Source organism: Glycine max, chromosome 7, assembly GCF_000004515.6.
Source record: "Glycine max cultivar Williams 82 chromosome 7, Glycine_max_v4.0, whole genome shotgun sequence".
NCBI classification, from domain to species: domain Eukaryota; kingdom Viridiplantae; phylum Streptophyta; class Magnoliopsida; order Fabales; family Fabaceae; genus Glycine; species Glycine max.
Window position 1 is genome coordinate 27,856,493 of NC_038243.2, and position 15,730 is coordinate 27,872,222.

The window sequence follows — 15,730 nt, forward strand, 5'->3', positions numbered from 1 at the left end:
TCCCATGATACACATGCAACAAATGATGATTAGGAAATTTTATGCAAAACTGGTCATGCATGCACCCATGTGGACACTCAAGCATCAAGTTTTTATGGTCATGTGACACTAGGGCTCAGGATTTATTTTCCCTATTTTAAGTCAACCCAGTATTTCCAAAATATGTTCTTCTATCAATTTGTGCATTCATCCGAGTCTATCTTGGGTGTTCGAAAAACTTTTCACAGCATTTACCCTTTAAATGTGTACACACATTTTTTTTCAAAAAACTGGTTAAGATCAGTAAAATCTTTCAAAGAAAAGTTGAAAATTATCTCTTTTCACAAGCATGTTTTTTAGCTAGACAACTTTTTATTATTATTTTTATTATTATTATTATTATTATTTTCTTATTCTTTTCTTGCTCACTCTCTTTTTGCTCTCTCTTTCTTTTTTTTTTTTGAGGTATTTTGCTACCTAAACATACGTATATTTTGTGAGGTATTTTGCCATATACATGCGTGTCCAAGGTATCTTGCTACCTAAACATACATATATATGTTTTGCGAGATATTTTTGCTATATACATGCATATCCAAGGTATCTTGCTACCTAAACATACATATATATATTTTGTGAAGTATTTTTGCTACATACATGCATATTCAAGGTATCTTTCTACCTAAATATATATATATATATATATATATATATATATATATATATATATATATATATATATATATATATATATATATATATATATATATTTGTGAGGTATGACTACCTTCCGAGCTTGTGCTTGTTTTATTTAAATTCCTAGGATCATGAGCAACTAGGTGTGTCCTACTATTAATTGAGAAACAAAGGTGATCAAACAAGCAAAGATTTAAAAGTTACTAGGTTGCCTCCTAGTAGTGCTTCTTTAACGTCTTGAGCTGGACGCGTGATGGCTTGTCGGTCATTGACCTAGTACTTTGCTTACCTTTGGCTTTGAAACAAAATGTGGACCACCACGGGTACATAGAATGAATTGAAAAACTCGGTTTGAGGTACTTACCCGTTGAAGACTGAAGAAAACGAAGAACGAACGATGAATCTTGAAGAACGGTCGAGAATCTTCGCGTAATTACTCACGGAAACGTTACGGAAGCGCCTCGGCTTGGATTTTCTTCACGGAACTAATTTTCCTCAGTAATTTCGAGAGAGAGAGAGAAGTGCCTAAGGGGTTGACCCTTTTCTTCTTCACTTCTCCCCCTATTTATAGCAAAATGGGGGAGAAGCTTGCCACCCAGCTCGCCCAGGCGAGCAAGGTTGCTTCCTCCAGAAGCAATAGCCTTCTGGAGGAATCTTCTGGAGGGCCCAAGTGGGCCTGGTTGCTATTTGCACCCCCTTTTTTACTAAGTGCACCCCCCTTTCTATTTTTTGGTAATTCTTTTTCCGTAACGTTACGAAACTTTACGAATTTCATAACGATACTTATTTTCCTTCCGTAAGGTTACGAATCCTTATGGATTATGTATTTACTCTTTTTTAGCTTTCGAAGAAGTTACGGAAACTCACGGATTGCGCAAAAACACCTCTTTTCGACTTCCGCCACATTACGGAATTCCACAGATCGCGCAAGCCTACTTCCTTTTAATTTCTGAGACGTCTCGATACTTGATAGAGGAAGCAAAAGAACATCACCTAGATGAAGATGCTCTGATACCACATGATGCAAGCTCAATTGGAGCTTGTAGGCCTAGGATCTTCTTCATCAATGGATTCCTTTGCTTCTTGAAAGATGAATGGCAGCGGAATGGAGAAAGGAATAGAGAGAGGAGACGCCACTTCAAGGAGAAGATGAGTCTAGAAGAAGCTCACCACCATAGGAGGCCATGGATAAGAGCTTGGAGGAAGAAGGAGATGAATGAAGGGAGAGGGAGAGAAGAGCACGAAATTTTGTGCTCTAAATGAGCTTTGAGATCTGAATTTTAATATTCAAATGATCAAAGTTGAAAAAAATACACACACATGACCTCTATTTATAGCCTAAGTGTCACACAAAATTGGAGGGAAATTCAAATTTCACTTGAATTTGAAATTGAATTTGTGGAGCCAAACTTTGGAGCCAAAATTTCACTAATTATGATTAGTGAATTTTAGTTATGTTTCAGCCCACTAATCCAAGATCAATTCCAAGATTCTCCACTAAGTGTGCTTAGGTGTCATGAGGCATGAAAAGCATGAAGGACATGCACAAAGTGTGACTATATGATGTGGCAATGGGGTGTAGTAAGCAAATGCTCACCTCCCCCTCTAAAATTTAATTGGATTGGGCTTCTACCAATTCAATTAAATTTATTTCCAACCACACACATCAAATATCCACTTAGTGCATGTGAAATTACAAAACTACCCCTAATACAAAAACTAGTCTAGGTGCCCAAAAATACAAGGGCTGAAAAATCCTATATTTCTAGGGTACCCTACCTACAATATGGAGCCCTATATACAAGGACCAAATATAATGACATCCTAGTCTAATATGTACAAAGATAATTGGACCCAACCTTGGCCCATGGGTTCAGAAATCTACCCTAAGGTTCATGAGAACCCTAGGGCCTTCTTCAGCAGCTCTAGCCCAATCTTCTTGGAGCCTCTTGCTCATGGTTCTAGTGATTGGTCCCTTCCTAGGGAGGATTGCATCACAAAGGTTGCATGTCATCAAGTAATAATCCCCGGACGAAATTAGGGTATGACAATCATCTAGTAAATGTAAAACAATATTTTCAAAATGCTTTTCAGATAAACACTTGGTGAGAAAATCGTAACAAAGTAAGCGAAGAGAATACTTAATCTAACCACTTAAGAAAGATGTAGAAGCCCTTAGTTTATACTGGTTCACTCAACATAGCTACGTCCAGTTCTTCTTTACGCAACTGCAAAGGGTTTCACTAATCAAAACTTTGATTACAAAACAAATATTTTGTCTTGTCACTCCTGGCTATACAATTATTCTTCTAGCCACTTGTGGCACACTTTTAGATTCCCGTTGAATCTAAGAACACCCAAGTATTGTTTAACACTAAGTCATTCTTGGCTTTCACAAACAAGAGTTTGAATGAATACAAAGATTCAATAACACTCAATGAGTGAATAAATACTTAAACTTGAATACAAAATAACTTTGCTAAGCAAATGATGGACAAAATAAGATTAAGTGTATCACCCAATGATTTTGCAGAGTATCGCTTTAGAGATTTTGCTCGTTTCTTTTATGACTTTAAAATGACAACTCGCAATCTATTTTTAAGTCTAAAAGTTATAATGGACGTCTAGTAGCAGGGTAAAGTCATAGTCGAAATTGACAACACTATACACTATACACTATGCACTATATAGAACAATGACATGTCACAATCAACATTGGATTCCAGACAAGTTTCTATTAGATACACAATTCTAACCTTATGAGATTCCAATACACATGAACGAGGTAAATGTTCAAACAACTATAAATAACACGAAATACCCTCATTACAACCACACAATTCCCCACAACATACCTTCACAAACAAAATTCAATCTCAATATTATGACATTCTTGGGAGAAACAAGTAGTTAGACTATTGCTAACTCGAGGTTAACATTCATTTTTCCAAATGGATCAATCATTCACAACCAAAACTAGTGTTTATTTTCAAAGTCCTACTAGAATACCAAAGCGAGTTCCTAATGAATGTTCTTTTGACACACTCAAGAGTAGAATGCACAACACCCTTCAGCTAACCAATGATCAATTTATGGATAAAATCTACTATCGAAAACAATTCATAGATGTAGGTCATCAGTATTTTTTCAATCTCTGCAACTGAAAAAATATGATGATGTTTACACAATGTTAATGTGCAATGAGCAATACTCATATGTTGGTCCTATAGAATTATTATGTACCATCAATAGAACACCAAATGGTATGCTCAACCTACTTCAATCCACCATTACTCCTACACATGATGCAATGTTGTATTACGAGAAGTGAAACATACCACGCCAAGGTGGGTTTTCGAGTTACTCCTCCACTGGAACAAATTCAATAAGATTTGAGATTCATTCGGAATGTAACATTGAGAAACTCAAGGATGTCATCAAACAAGTTGCACCTTTAGAGGTTTCCCTTTATGGAATTCATGAATAACGAGTGGTCAAACGATTGTTCTTTCGACAGTTAGGTCATGTTAAATATTCAGAAAAATTAATTGAATATGAAATAACAGAGTTGCAAACCATGAAGATGTGTTAAAGGTGTTAGCAGAATCCAACTATTGAAAACAATTTTACCCAATAGAAATTTTAGTTATTTTTACCCAAATGGAAGAAGATATGTCTCATGTACAACATCTTTCAAACTATCATTAGTTTTATCATTTTCATGTTTCAATTGTATTTGCTAATATGTTTCGTTATTCTCATTTTATTATGTTTTATTTATTATGTATATCTCTATGTCTCTCATCTAAATTATTGTTTTGTTTTAATTTATGTGTATATATAACTGAGATGTAACAATTATTTATTCACTGTGTTTTTAATCAATTTAATTTTTTTAAATTATTTCTTATTTTTTAATTTATTTTAAGACTACTAATTAATTTTTCTTATTTTGTAATTAATATACGTAACAAAATAAAACCACTAACGAAACTCAAATTTAACTTAAAAAAAAAATCACAACATGTTCAACTGCCTTAAGCTTGCAATTTATTTAAGTATCTACATGATAACTAAAAAATTATATCATAATATTCTCTAATTTTATTAATTTCTTTTATATATATTTTTTGAAAATCATTTTAAAAAATTATTCTTTTCTAAAAGAATCCACATTGAACCCAAATTCTCAACAGATTTTTGAGAAAAAATTTACAAAAACATAGTATAAATTGGGATAAATGTGAACAATAAAAGTGTATGTTTTAGTAAATAACCGCGAATTATATATTTTGGTAAAAAAAAATTCCAATATATTTACGAAAAAATCAGAGATGAGATTGAGGTCTCACTCAGACGTAGCGTGTTTGGAACTTCCGGTTTCAACGACCCACATTGGCACATATCAGAGCCTGCCACGTTAATGTAAAACAAGATCAATTGCGTGTTATTCTTTTGGAGTACTTCTTAATTCTTATAATAATACTTCGATTATTCTTCAATTTGCTAGTCATTATTTCTTTTAATTCTGAATTTGGTATAAAAAAATTATCAGTAGGAAAGGAAACTATTGTTTTTCTCAGTTTGATAATTTAATATAACAATATCAGGAAATAATTGCTAACTATCAAATTTAAACATAATTATTGAATTTTAACGTGAAAATCTTGAATGCCTGACAATTATCAATTTCATTAATTATTTGTTCATAATTTTAAGGTTTTTTTTAACAAAAAAAATTAAGAAATTAAAAATTATAAAAAAGTAACAAATTTAATGTTACTAGTGTTAATCATATTTTTTACTATGATTTATTATGTATTCTTAATTATATGAGTTTAATTTCTAAATTATGATTTTTTAAAATTAATAATTTTGTGTTGCTAGTGTAAAATTTCACGTGTAACAATTTATTTTTTTATCGGCAACATCTCGTGTAACAAAATTAAGTATAAAAATTCACAAATTACCAAACAGAAATGATCAGTATTATAATTTTTAAAATAAAAACTTTATTTGAGATATGAAATTATCAAACTTAGTGCATAGCCCATTTTCTTAAAAAATTTAGATTAAAAAATATTAATCAATAATAAAAGATAATTATCGTGAATATTAACAAATTTATGATTTTTCTTTAATGTTATAAGTTATTGACTTATTGTTAGTACTCACCGCTGTTTACTCTGTTTATTATTTATGGTCACTCGTTACAAAAAATGCACTATCTTGCTTTCAATCCAAGTTCACTTTGGTGGCAGTTGAACGAGTTTGCAACCCCACACACAAAAACCAAACCCTTAAAAATGTCATCCCCCTCGCCGGTGGCCACGGTGGTCTCCGCCGCCGCGCTGTACGACCGCGCCAAAGCCGTGAAAGAATTCGACGAAACCAAGGTCGGAGTCAAAGGTTTGATCGATTCGGGAATCAGAACCATCCCCCCTTTCTTCGTCCACCCGCCCGAAACCCTAGCGGACCTCAAGCGCGGAACCAAACCCGGGTCCGCGCCGGAGATCCCCACGGTGGACCTCGCCGCCGAGGAGAGCTCCCGCGCCGCCGTGGTGGAGCAGGTCCGGCGGGCGGCGAGCACCGTGGGATTCTTCCAGGTGGTCAACCACGGCGTCCCGGAGGAGCTGCTATTGCGAACGCTGGCGGCGGTGAAGGCGTTCCACGAGCAGCCCGCGGAGGAGAGGGCGCGGGTGTACCGTAGGGAGATGGGGAAGGGTGTGTCGTATATTTCCAACGTGGATCTCTTCCAATCAAAAGCCGCCAGCTGGCGCGACACCATCCAGGTAAACAACGTGGACCTCTTCGAATCATTATAAAACTAATTTCATAGTAATTTAGATTGCTATTTTTATAGTAATAGATTTAGTCTTTACATTTTTATTTTGGTGCAGTACATGAAATAAAAAAAGAGAAAACAATAGAAGAAACAAGAAAAACAGCAGCTACGATTACTATCTTCACGTTAAAAAGACTAGTTTTTCTTATATATAAAATTTGCAAATTTGAAAGACTAGACCATATATTCATTAAGTTTTAATGTTCAGGCGATTGTTAATTTGGTTAGCACTAAATTTTGTTTTGAAAGGAAGATTTGTAATTAAATTTGATTTAAACATATATTTCAATTTGAATTGATCAAATTATGAAATAAGAGACATTAGATTGTCACTTCTGGAACACAATTATACAATCATGCAATATTTTTATATGGTTAACGTACTCGGTACCATTTGTAGTTTCGTTGTTTTTTAATTTTTGTCAAATTTTATAATAGAGAAAAAATATGCAAACTAAATTTTATATATTTTGTACACAGATGTTTGACGATTATGTGCTTGTTTGGTAAACATTTAAAATGAATCGGCAATGTTAAGTTTGATATTAATTTAGACGTAATTTCTATCATATTTATCAAATATAAATAATTAGCACACTAAATTAATATATCAAAGGCACAAAGCTTATCACATCCGGAACATAATTATAATTTTAAATAAACTAAAATATATTTTTTTCTATAAATATAAAAATATTTAAAATTTGTTTTAAAAACATTCATCCTCAAATTAAAATGTATCACTAAGAGTAAAGATTGAAATATGTGAATCCACTTATATTTTATTTTTATATTAGTTATATGTATGGCTAATATAAAAAATTATATTTATATTAATTATAGACATAATGATGTTAAAAAGATATGATGATAGATTCAAACATTCAAATTAAAAAAATGATACTTTTAAATTTTTTGAGAACGTACTAAATTTTTTATAAAACCATAATTTACTATGAAGACTTATTTTAGCCTTCTGAATAAAGAACATATGACCTGACAAGACCGAACTTTTTTACTTTGCCTTTCAGATTAGGATGGGGCCAACCGCAGTGGATTCGAGCGAGATTCCAGAAGTGTGTAGGAAAGAGGTAATGGAGTGGGACAAGGAGGTGGCGCGTGTGGCTCGTGTGTTATACGGTTTACTGAGTGAAGGGCTGGGATTGGGTACGGAGAGGCTCACGGAGATGGGTTTGGTGGAAGGGAGGGTTATGGTGGGGCACTATTACCCGTTTTGTCCTCAACCTGATCTAACGGTGGGGCTTAACTCGCATGCGGATCCAGGGGCTCTTACGGTGTTGCTGCAGGACCATATTGGGGGGTTGCAGGTTGAGACTGAACAGGGTTGGATCCATGTCAAGCCTCAGCCTAACGCCTTGGTTATTAACATTGGAGATTTCCTTCAGGTATCATATCTATGTGATAGTATATAAGTATAATTAAAGGCTGGTGTCACTTTAAAATAAACTTAATTTTTTATTATGATGCGGACAATTAATGATGTTTGTTGTGAATTTAAGTAACAGGCAAGGATTTAGAAATAGCAGAAATGTAACCACTATAATCTTCTAAAAGTCACTGGATAACAGTTTATTCTCTTAAGTATTACTATTCTTTTTCTAAATAATAAAATTATATCAGTAGTCTTTGAAGTATTAAATATATATTCATTTATTTAGTTCCCAAGTCAACATATTTTACTAACATAAACAGAATAATTTAAAGGATCTTTTAATACTTTAGAGATTATATATAATATGATTTCTAATACTCAAATGATTACTTATATTATTTAAAAGAGTATGTAATATTTTAAGTATGACTGAGGGTGCTCTTGTTAAATTTAAAAGTAAATATAATTTGAAGGTTAATTCATTTTCTCAAATTTAGAGTATGGTATTAACAGAAAAAAGAGAAAAAGGTAAGTAAATTGATTGTTAAGTTGTAAAACGTGACTAAGGGTGCACTTTTTTAATTTAAAAGGAAGTATCGTTGTTTAGAATTTTAAGTATTATAATCTTTAGCTGATTAAAGTCTATAACTGTTTATCAATTGTCAATTTGTCACCAACTTGACATATTTTCTAAACATACTATTTGAACCATTTAACTGCCAGAAGAATTTTGGTTAAATTTGAACTTCTCTACAAGGTTTTATAGGAATTGTTACATTTAGTTTTTGATTTTAATATAATTTAAATCTAAGATCTTTCATATTCATCATTTTGTGTATCAGATAATTTCTAATGAAACATACAAGAGTGCTCATCATCGGGTGTTAGCCAATTATTCTAACGAGCCACGAGTCTCTATTGCCGTTTTCCTCAACCCAAGTGATAGGGAGAAACATTTTGGACCATTACCAGAGCTAACATCAACAGAGAAACCAGCTCTTTATAGGAACTTCACGTTCCATGAATTTATGACAAGGTTCTTCACGAAAGAGTTGGACGGTAAATCATTGACAAATTTCTTCAGGCAGTGATGTACACATATATATTAGCATCTATTTCTGGTGATGTATCAATGTTGGATATGCGATGATGAATTTTATGCTTAATAAGTTTGTGAATAAAAGGTGCTATATGTTTGACAAAAGCGTAATTGTTCTTCCCTCAGTTCACGATATTATCATTTTGTTCATAGGCTTCTCTTGGAATAGCAAATTCTAATGGTTCTTGTAATCTTATTTAATGGCGGGGAAGAATGGGAAATTTTAATGGCAAAATTAAGAATAGCAAATTTTAATGGTTCTTGTAATCTTGTTTGTGGCACGTAGGAAGTGAGTGTTGGGAAATATCAAGAATAAATTTTGCTCTCTATGTGATTAAGATGAACAATAAGAAAAATAAATTAAGAGATTAAGAGAAAAAGAATTATTGAACAAATGACTTCAATAACTTAAGAAAGGGGTGAATTAAGTTTTAAAATATTTCCGATTAATCAAGTTCTAATTTCCTTTTTAAATCTATATGTTCAAAATATAGAATAGGAAGATGAAGATACAAATTATTTCAACAATAGTCTTTAAGTATGCAAGATAAAAATATGTGAGATGAAAATAACCAAGATAGTGAAGAGAGAAATTGCAAACTCGTTTTATCCTAGTTCAGCCACTTCCCGTATCTACGTTCAGTCATCAAACAATTCACTTGAGATTTTTCACTATCTTTGTAAAACTCATTTACAACTTCTAAACAACCTAGAGATCTCTCTTTCTTGTATTCAGGATTCTGACAATTCAAGAGACAAACAGTCTCTTGATCACAACAATTTTTTTTTTCAGAAAGCACATAAGTTTTTCTTTCTTTTAGAGAAAATGATACAAGTTGAAGATCTTAGAAGAACATTCAATTGATTTGCAAGTGTTTGACCAATGATTTGTTTATAAGAGAATAAGACAATAAGGTTTTGAAAAACTTTAAAGATTTTTTGTAAAACAAGTCACATATTTATAGGCCAATGGTGGCTTTTCAAAAAATATTTTGAAGAGATGCGACCTTTCGAAGCATTTTTGAATTTCTCTCACTGGTAATTGAGTATAGCTTCTTGGTAATCAATTACACAGTTATACATTGAGGGGTCATGACTTTTCAATTTGAATTTCTGAAGTTTCGTTATTGGTAATCGATTAGAGTAAATAGGTAATTGATTACAATATTCAAAATTCAAATTTTAAACTTCTTTTTGAAAAACCAATTTACAATCTATCTCTCGTAATCAATTACAATGCCTGATAATCAATTACAATATTCAAAATTCAAATTTTAAACTTTTTTTTGAAAAACCAATTTGCAATCTCTCTCTAATAATCGATTACAATGACTGGTAATTGATTACCAGTGGAAAAATACTTATTTTAGAAATGATAAAACATTTTAAAACTTTTTATAATCATTTGAAAATCATTTTTTTGAGGCCAAACCTTTTTAACCAATAAGAGATTTTTTTTAACAAAAAATAAACTAAGTCTTATCTTTCTCTTGATCTTGTTTTCTTGATCTTGAATTTTGACTTGAAGTAATCTTGTGTGGCTTACATCTTGGTATCAACAAAACCTTCATACACATACATTCACATTCTCCTTCTTTTTTATGATGACAACCATCTGAAAGAATGTACAGAAAATATTTATTTGCAATATACGCCCTCCCCCTTAAATTTGCAATCATTTCTTAGTAGAATAAATATTTTTTAGATTTTCAGAAGATATACCTCGTACTCTGTACCTTATAGATTTCTCTCCCCCTTTGGCAACATCAAAAATAAGAAAGCACCGTAAAAGCATAAAGAAGGAGCAGGAAGATCCATACATGACTAGAAATAAACAATTACTCACACATAATAAATAACCAAGTGCTAAAAGTATGAAAAGCACCAAAACAAAATATATGGCTAAAGATATCAAGTTCAAAACCAAATTATAAATGACCAAATCCTAAGTAAACAAAAATGTAGAAAGTCTAAAACATCAAGGAATTTAAAGACAGGTAATGCTAAATAAAATGGTACTGAAAAGCTCTATGGATCAACCGGAGGATCAAAGCATCGACCGATGAAGTTCATATCATTCTCAAGACGCATGATACGTGAATCCATAGCATCAAAATGATCACCTACAAAGGCTCGAAGATCCTGAAGTTCACTTAGAACATCATGCAGCAATGAAAAGGAGGGATCCCTTTGTGGTGGTGGTAAGAGCGTACGTTCATTAGGAGCAGTAGGTGGAAGGTCTTGTTTCCTCGCCCACTGACCATCCATATCCTTCCGATATCCAAACGATGCAACAACAGTAGCTCCAATGGCAAAAGATCATTTAACCTTAACAAAGGGTTCATCATATAGAGGAATGTTAAAATGTTGGAGAAAAAGAGTGACAAGTTGGGGATATAGAAGAGGTGCATTTGCCCGTAATGCCTTATGCATACGGTAGTGAACAAGATGGTCCTAGTCAATTTGACGATTGGTTTGAAGGGCCCAAAACAGAATCAAATCCTCCTTAGAAGCCTGAGCAAGATTTGTTGAATGGGGTAGCAAGATACGACACAAAATGTAGTGCATGATACAACATTCAAAAGTGAATGAACCAGCAAGCAATCGGCCAGTCATATCATCATTTTCATTCCAAACCATTTTGTGGGTATCATGATTTGAATATATATGTTTCCAGTCATCAACCAAATTGCCCTCAAAATGTACACCTTGACTACGTAATTTTGTCAATGAATAAAATAAGGACTGATCAACCACAATAAGAATTTTATACACCTCAGAAAAAATGACACCACCATGAATTTGTAGAAGCATATGTTGTATGAAGCTTTTGATGATGCCAAAGATGAAAGCTATTCAAGATTGATCAAAGTCAAGATCAAGAATTCAAGAGAAACGATGAACAATTAGTCCATAGTATGTTAAAAGAATTCCTTAAAAGAGGTTGCACAGGTTTGGCCTTAGGTTAATTCTTCAAAACACCTTGCAAAGTTTTTTAGAACAATTCTATTTTTGAAAAAATATGTTTTTCTCTCTTGTAATCGATTACCAGAGGCTGTAATCGATTACTAGAAGTAAAGATAAGTTTTAAACAGTTTTACAAACTTTTGAATTTGAATTTTGAACTGTGTAATCGATTACAAAGAGATTGTAATCGATTACCAGAGACAAATTTGTTTTAAACAACTTTTAGAAAAGTTTTGAATTTAAATTTTAAACCTGTAATCGATTACAACAGTTGTGTAATCGATTACCAGTCACAAAATTTTGAAATTTAAATCTTAAGAGTCATAACTCCTCAAAATTAACTGTGTAATCGATTACCACATATCAGTAATGAAATTCTGATACCAATGACAGATGTCGTACCGGATGTCACGACATCACGCTTCAGAACATGCAGATTATATTTGACAGTGTGAACAGATTAAACAAGTAAATAACACAAGAGAATTGTTAACCCAGTTCGGTGCAACGTCACCTACATCTGGGGGCTACCAAGCCAGGGAGGAAATCCACTAAAATAGTGTTAGTTCGAAGATCTAACAGCCACTGTTTACAACCTTCTCACCTAACCACTACCCATGCAACTTCTACCTAAGAGCCACTCTTAGATATGAGAACCCCTCTCACTCCCTCTCAATCACTCTCCCGTGTTTACAATTAAATCAAATACACACCAGAGATTGCTCTCTGAACAATAGAGATCAACTCTACACACTCAGGTCCAACACTTGATGTTAGGGTAACATCAAGGTGGCTCACAAAACACTCAAGTCCCAAAACTCACAAAATAACTCTTCAATCTCGGACTTGGTGGAAAACTCGTGCAGCCTTCATGTTTATATAGCAGTGTACGTATCTGGGCTGTAACAACTTGCGCTGGATAAGATCTATCATTCTCCTGAAAATCTGCACTTAAAGATCTAAAAGATAAAGTTTGATCTTTTAGTTTTTATCTTTAATCTTTAATCCCTGAACGAACTATTCAAGTTTGTAATTCGAACTTTAATTATCTTTTAATTCGTTCCTAAAGATAGATCGCCTAATCTGTTGCTAACTGCACATTAATCTGTTAAAGATATAACAGATTTATGTGTCCAGTATTTTCGGGCAGGATGTCCTGGACATTGTATCCGACATCGTGGATCCTGCAGCTTCAATTCTTCATTTGACATTTTATCTTGCCTTGTGCATTGTGCAGCCCGATCTGATTCCTTGACATAATGTTAGACATCATGTGCAGCAACTCCAGCTTTCCTTCATTGTCTAAGTGCTTATGTTTTAACAAAATTTTAGCCAATCTTTTAAAACTTAGTAAAGCTAAGCACTAACAATCTCCCCCTTTGGCAAATTTTGTCTAAAACATACTTAGACACTTCCTGAGCAGGTACGAGCAGTCATGCAAGTGGGATCAGCAACTTTCATTATCAGAGTAATCAAGCACAGCAGTCTCTGTAGTGGTGACAGCAAAATTCTGCAAGTTGCAAATCTACAAGTCTTTTCCAGGATGTCAAGACATCTCATGTGACATCAGCTTTCTGCTCCCCCTGTCTCCATGCTCCTACTGCTGTGAAGCAGTTCACTGCGGCATTCTGCAAGTTGCAAGTCGTTTCCAGGATGTCAAGACATCTCACGTGATATCAGCTTTCTGCTCCCCCTGTCTCCATGCTCCTACTGCTGTGAAGCAGTTCACTGCGGCATCTTCTATCAGCTACTAGTTTTAGTAGCTTACACCATCATCATCAGCAGCAGTAGTATCCCCCTCAAAATCATATAAATACTACTCCCCCTCAAAATCATAACTCATGCATACATAATATCCTACTACTCAAAATCATAAATCATGCATAATACTATTACTCCCCCTTTTTAGACAGAATTTGGCAAAAGTAGAATGCATGCAAATATTACAGACCAATAGCAATCAATTGTTCAAAGGGACATGCCCCAATAGCTAGTAAGAGTAAAAAGCAAAAATAAAGGTCTGATGGTCATGGGGTGGCATCAGAATCATCATCATCTGATTCTGTATCCTCTGCTGCATCTTCTTCTTCCTCAGCTGCTTCTTCTTCTTCCTCAGCTGCTTCTCCATCATCAATGCCACTGTCTGAGAGTCTTTTGATCAGGCGTTCCAGCTCCATTTTCTTCTCTGTGGTGGCTTTGATGGTTGCCTCCAGCACCTTGCATGTGTCCTTGAGTTCAGCAATCAAAGCATCCTTGGACACAGCACCTGAAGCAGCAGCTTTCCCTGATGTCGAGACAATGTCTGGGACATGTGTCCCCTCAAACAGTTTGTAATGCAGGGACAGAGCAGATTCTCTCTTCTTCACAGAGTCAGTGTTGTTTAAAATATTGGGATGTTGACTCAACATAATGCCACACAATACAGTTGGGAAGGCAATGGGTAATTTGACAGCAAAAGATTCTGAATGCTTAACAGTTTGATCAAAAATATAGTTTCCAAAATTAAATTTGGACTTGGTTCCAACAGCATACAGAAATTTACCCAAACCTGTGGCAACAGTGGAAGTATGATTGGTGGGTACCCAGTTTGCAGTGCCAATCCTATGCAGGATTGCATACTTCACACTCAGCTTCCCTGCAGAAAGCTTCCCTTTCTTTGGCCAATGCTGGACTTGTTTGGCAGTGATTTCCTTGGCAATTTGATGCTCAGAAACAGCAATATCCACCACTCCTTCAGTTGGTCTGCCCAGGTATTTGTTGATTACAGCAGGGGAGAATCTAACACATTTTCCTCTGACAAACACTTTCTGATACTCATCACTCTTTCTGTTTGTTATGTCAGAGGGAATGTTGACAATGAATTCCCTGACTAGACTTTCATAGCAATCTCCCAACTCGGTGACAGTTTTCAGCAGTCCAGCAGCCTTGATGAGGTCCATGATCTCCTTGCAATCCAAGGCATCTCTTCCCAGTTCTCTTTCTAAGGCAAGTCTGCGTTGATATACAAATTTCCACCTTTCAACATTGCCAATGGAGTGGAATGAGATGTTGTCCAATGGTGCATAAGGGACATTTCCAGGCACCTTTTTCCCTGATTTCTTGGCCCTCTTGATGTCGGGAACATCTAGTTCGACATCATCATCAGAATCAGATGAGGAAATTTCTTTCCTCTTCTTGGAAGGGATTGCAACTTTGCTCCATCTGGATGTGGTAGGAGTGATTGGAGTGCTCTTCTTCTGTGCCATAGTTTTGATTCGTCCAGACCTAGTAATGGGGGTTTTTCCCTTTCTGCTTTGTAATCTTTCTGCAATGCCAGGTGCCAACTTGTTGGCAATGGGTTCCTCATCAGATTCTACTTCTTCTAGGTCAATGAGGTCACCTGGAGCAGGTTCTGGTGCCCTTGGTGCAGGGGTCTCCTCTGTGGCTTGATCCTCTTCCTCTGTTGATTTCTCTTTACTGGATGAAGAGAGGACTTCAGCATTTGGGGTGGAAGATGTTGGAACATCTTTATCAGCATCAGGGACAGAAGCATTTTTCAAAATGTTACTCACAATACTGCGGATCTTCTTATCCATCTCCGTGTCTACTTCCCTAGGACTTGTTGCAAGGCTAGGGTTTTCAGAAATCTTCACCCCCTGTTGTCTTTTGGGGACCAGTTTCTCAGGAACAGGGGCTTGACCAGGAATCATTTGTATGGGTTGGATATTGAATTCAGGTCGTTCCTGGTTTGATGGTGCTTTGGTGGATGATG

General features: G+C 34.7%; 1 protein-coding gene across 1 annotated transcript; it reads left to right on the forward strand.

The window, feature by feature from the left end:
* Positions 1–5,712: 5,712 nt before the first annotated feature.
* Positions 5,713–9,117, forward strand: LOC100813145 (1-aminocyclopropane-1-carboxylate oxidase homolog 4). The gene is made up of 3 exons (XM_003529166.4): positions 5,713–6,467; positions 7,552–7,926; positions 8,756–9,117. Exons 1-3 carry the CDS (start codon positions 5,895–5,897, stop codon positions 9,002–9,004), a joined length of 1,197 nt encoding a protein of 398 aa, XP_003529214.1. The 5' UTR covers positions 5,713–5,894; the 3' UTR covers positions 9,005–9,117.
* Positions 9,118–15,730: the final 6,613 nt, after the last annotated feature.